General features: G+C 35.8%; 1 protein-coding gene across 1 annotated transcript; it reads right to left on the reverse strand.

Moving 5' to 3' along the window:
• Nucleotides 1-2,673: 2,673 nt before the first annotated feature.
• LOC131654577 (uncharacterized) lies at nucleotides 2,674-3,619 on the reverse strand. The gene is made up of 2 exons (XM_058924648.1): nucleotides 3,485-3,619; nucleotides 2,674-3,315 (listed from the first exon to the last, which is right to left on the reverse strand). The coding sequence occupies exons 1-2, from the start codon at nucleotides 3,617-3,619 to the stop codon at nucleotides 2,674-2,676; spliced, it is 777 nt and encodes a 258-aa protein (XP_058780631.1).
• Between the last annotated feature and the right edge of the window lie 968 nt (nucleotides 3,620-4,587).

Raw genomic sequence — 4,587 nt, forward strand, 5'->3', positions numbered from 1 at the left:
ATTGTACAATAGAGAAAGTTGAATGTGACTTGCTTGTTATAAAAAATGTTTAAACATCGTGAACAGCTTAACTACATCAGCTATAAAATGTCTCTATAAATAAAAATGCCCAGCTAATGGTCAAAGTTGTGCTACTGATACATCTATAAAAGAAATAGAAACAAATTCTGCACACATAGAAAGAGAAATTAAAACACATGCCTGCAAATATATCCTCAAGAAATATATCCTGCAAATATATATGCCTGAACACATAGGATGTGTTGTGGAACCTCACCCTGAAGGAAAAACACAAAAGCATTACAAAGTATTTCAAAAACATAGTATTTTATTCCCAAGAAATTAATGAAGGATTAAAACCAAAAAATAGAACACGTTGAGAAATGGATCGGTAAAATAGTCAACTTAGGTAATCACACTTGTAATTTTAGTTTTACATATTCATGTTATAGAATAAAATTTAAAAAGGTGAAAGGTGGGCTATGGCTAGCCTCATTTGATTTTATAAATAACTAAAGACTCAATCATATCGTTCTTGTACTATAACTATGATACTTTAACTATTTGTCCCAAAACCTAGATTATTAGTATGAATAGGAGTCTTAAGTAAAAAATCTGAATCATGCATCATAGTGAGCATTCAAGTATGAACATGGTTCTCTTTAATGTGTTAATTAGGGGTATGACATGTAAGTGTGGCTGAGACAATATGCTGTAGTAAATAGGATCATATCCAAGGCTGAATCTATTCTTGTAGGATGTGCTTATTTGAAACTCAGCCATTTTGCTTAAATTCTAAGAAAGCTTCTATTGTATATATCATGAATTGATGACAAGTAGGAAATATTGATACCAGAATGAATACAAAACATAGTTAATAATCATATTAGGAGTTAAAATAGTTAAGAGTAACATGGGATAGATAAGTCATAATGAGATTGGTCACAAAATAATTCTGTTTAGTTAGTGGATTATATCCTTACACATCCAAAATGCTAGAAACAACAACAAAAAAGAGACAAACTGCTGAAATAAACCCACCAAATTATTCTTTCTTCAAATGCTTAATCTTCTTTCCAGTCTTGGCCTTAGTGGCTGATTGTTTGGGAGTGATCTCTTCAGGCTGGATGATATCATTAAATGAGGTTGACTCTGATCCCCTCTTGGCTGGAGTACTGTTGGAGCTTGCCTCTGGGCTCTAAGTCGGGTTAGCATCCGAGTATGGCTCAGCACAGATTGATTGCTCAAAAGTTTGCGTGAGCTATAAATGTTACATAGAAATGTGTTAAAATATAGCACGAGAATTGCCTCGAAGGACATTACATTATGAAACAGATTTGGTATGAGGGAGTTAACATTACAGATTTTTTTATAATAGATAAAAGTAAAGTGGGATGCACTAACCTGGTTTAGATTGAGTATCGGAGCAGTGGTGGGCGTTGCAAGAACGGGCTCACTTGGCATGCTCTGTAACAACAAGAAATTGATGTTCCGTCAATGTAAAAAAATGTCAAGGCAATTCTGTATGAAGATGGTTTCAAAAAGAAAGATGAAACAGATGTTGTACCTCATCCGGGGTGAGGTATTTGTCAAACTTGGCGTAAAGGCCGTCCTCGTTAAGTATTTTCACGATAGAGAATTGTTGGAACTGTTTTTGATACTTGACACGAAACACAAATTCTTTATTCAACAAAACATCTAGATGAGCAGGCCAAATTTTTGGGTTGTCCTCTCTAGCCTATTCAAAACAACAATGAAACTATAGGATTAATATTCATGTATGTTGCTTAATGTAAGAAAAGAAAAATGGCAATGACAATTCTCACCTCCTTCATAACCTCTCTTAATTCCTTAACAGACATTTTTGTAAAAGGAATACAATCCTTATCCCAAAAAACAAAGGTTCCCTTGTGGTTAGCATAGACGACTTCCACCTCAACTTTGAACCTACCATGAATAAGTGAGTTTTAGGTCATAGGAAGCTATTATAGTAAGATATGCAATTGGGTAGAAGGGCTAGAATAAGTGCTCACTTCATAACAGGTTCAGGATCTGTGTTTCCAAATGACCCAGCATATGACTCAAAATACCATCCGTTCTTGGACGCTTTGAAACCGACGGTAGTGCCAATAGTGGTTGAGAAAGAATCTTATTGCATCGAAGAGGATGGAAAACACAATTGAAAGCTTAATGGCGTGCTAATGACATTGAAACAAACAAATCATGTTCAAAACACAAACAATGAAAAAACAGCCTAACCTTTCCTAGTTCAGAGATTGCATGGATACTCTTGACCTCAGCCAAGTTAGTCCAGAAATTGTTTGCAGATTGAATGGAAGAATCGCAAGTTAATGATTGGGAAAGGGCAGGTATACCGGATAAAGCAGTCGCTCCAAAATTGTGCAAAGGTTACATTAGTCATAAAGAATGCTATGTAATTGAAACATAGTATTTACTGAATTCCATACTTAAATTGTTACATTACCTAGCTTTGAATTCTACAACCTGTGGATGATCCAAGTTAATGTAAAGTCTAGAGCTGTTCCATGCGTTCGAAAGAGACTGCAAACCGGAAACTAAAATGAAACGCGATGGTTTGTAAGAAGGACAGTGCAAGTGAAACAGCATGGCATGTAATATTGAACTAAAGTTTATAGTAGTTAAATATAAACATCAAGAATATGAAGTTGTTAACAAATTGAAACCTGTATTTGGCTTGCACCAGGCATGGGTCAAAACGATAATTGTAGGCCCAGAAATGTTGTTCGGGGTAGTGTAGTTCATGAATTGCTTGTCGTAACCATCCCATAATGCCACCTCGATAACATTGCCTTCGACATCACGCAAGGTAATATTGACGCAAGATTTCCTACCACCACCGCCCATTTGTGTCTTAACTACATCTTGCAATACCCCTATAACATCTGAATTGTATGCAGCAAATAAAGCAAATATCAAAATTTGACATATTTCATGGATATGGTGACTTTGTAGAAGGAGGAATAAATAAGTAACCAGTGTGCAAAAATCACATAGTGAGATCTCACCATATAACATGTCATGCTTGTAGCTCCCTTTGAGAAAGTTGTCAATGGGATGAAAAATGTATTTGTAGGCCGGTATGTCGGGTAACGCCACCTTGGTCATAGTAGTCCCTCCGTTGAAGATGAGCTTGAGTGGGTGGGAACAGACTTTTAAAGGACCTTCGTTGTCAACGGGCTCTCCGTTATACAGAATAAATGTCTCATGCTCCTTGACTTGTTCAAACCAATCTTTGAAATCTCGGTTCCAAGTCGTCACATGAATATTATCACCCTGCGAAAAGCATCGTGTAACAATGTTCATTTAACAGAAACAGAACAATGCAATAGAACAATAAAATAGAACAATAAGATAAAAGCATAAGAGTGGAAACACAAGAGTGGAAAGTTATAAAAGCACAAACAAACCAGGTTTGGAATCTCAAAAAAAATGATACATTTACATCTTGAATGACCATCTCAAGGTGTTGGTGGCCATTTTTCTCATTAACAACCCAAAGATCAACAACCCTAATCATCATTTTCCAGACTTGGTTCCCCTTGACCAGATCGTTTATGAGAATGGGAGCCCTTGACATTGTTCCTGGAGTAGATGGCAAGCATAACAAATCAGTGAAAAACCAAAAATTTTCTGAATGAAAAAGTATAGTAAAGGCAGGTGTAAGTCAACCAAAACTCCTTATTATTTTTCGGACAGCAAACGTTTTTGAGTTGTTTCACAAAGGACAGTGGCCAATACAAAAGTTTTACAAAAGGAAAGATTTCGAAGCATTTAAACTCAAATGAAGACAACTCTAGAAAAACCGATTAACACAAAACCAGGAAAGTTTGATACTTATAAAGAAGCAACACACAAAAACGAAAGCCAAAGAGTGAAAAAGCATAGGCGAGAAAAAACCAATTAACACCAAAAATTATCTGAATGAAAAATATAGTAAAGGCAGGTGTAAATCAACCAAAACTCCCTATTATTTTTCGGACAACAAACGTTTTTGAGTTGTTTCACAAAGGACAGTGGCCAATACAAAAGTTTTACAAAAGGAAAGATTTTGAAGCATTTAAAATCAAATGAAGACAACTCTGGAAAAAACGATTAACACAAAACCAGGAAAGTTTGATACTTATAAAGAAGCAACACACAAAATCGAAAGCCAAAGAGTGAAAATGCATAGGTGAGGAAAAACCGATTAACACGAAAACCAGGAAAGTTTGATACTAATAAAGAAGCAACACATAAAAACGAAACCCAAAGCCACAAAATGCATAGGTTACCGGCGGATGAAAACGTGCGGGAATCATACCTAAGTGTGGTTTCGTTACCGGCTTGAGAGGAAATAAGGAAGGTTCCAAAACTTTAATTTCACAGCAATGGAGGAGGAGAGCTCACGAATACTCTGCAACCAAGAGGGAGGAAAGTGAAAACGATGAGTGAGAAAGATTAGAAAAGTAGTGTTTGTGTTGGAGGAAAATGTGAAAGGAAGTACAAATTTGGATAAGCTGTCCAATTAGCAAACAACACATGGCAGTAGAAAAAATTCAATTTGTT

The sequence above is a fragment of the Vicia villosa genome, linkage group LG1 (assembly GCF_029867415.1).
Source record: "Vicia villosa cultivar HV-30 ecotype Madison, WI linkage group LG1, Vvil1.0, whole genome shotgun sequence".
Lineage (NCBI taxonomy): Eukaryota > Viridiplantae > Streptophyta > Magnoliopsida > Fabales > Fabaceae > Vicia > Vicia villosa.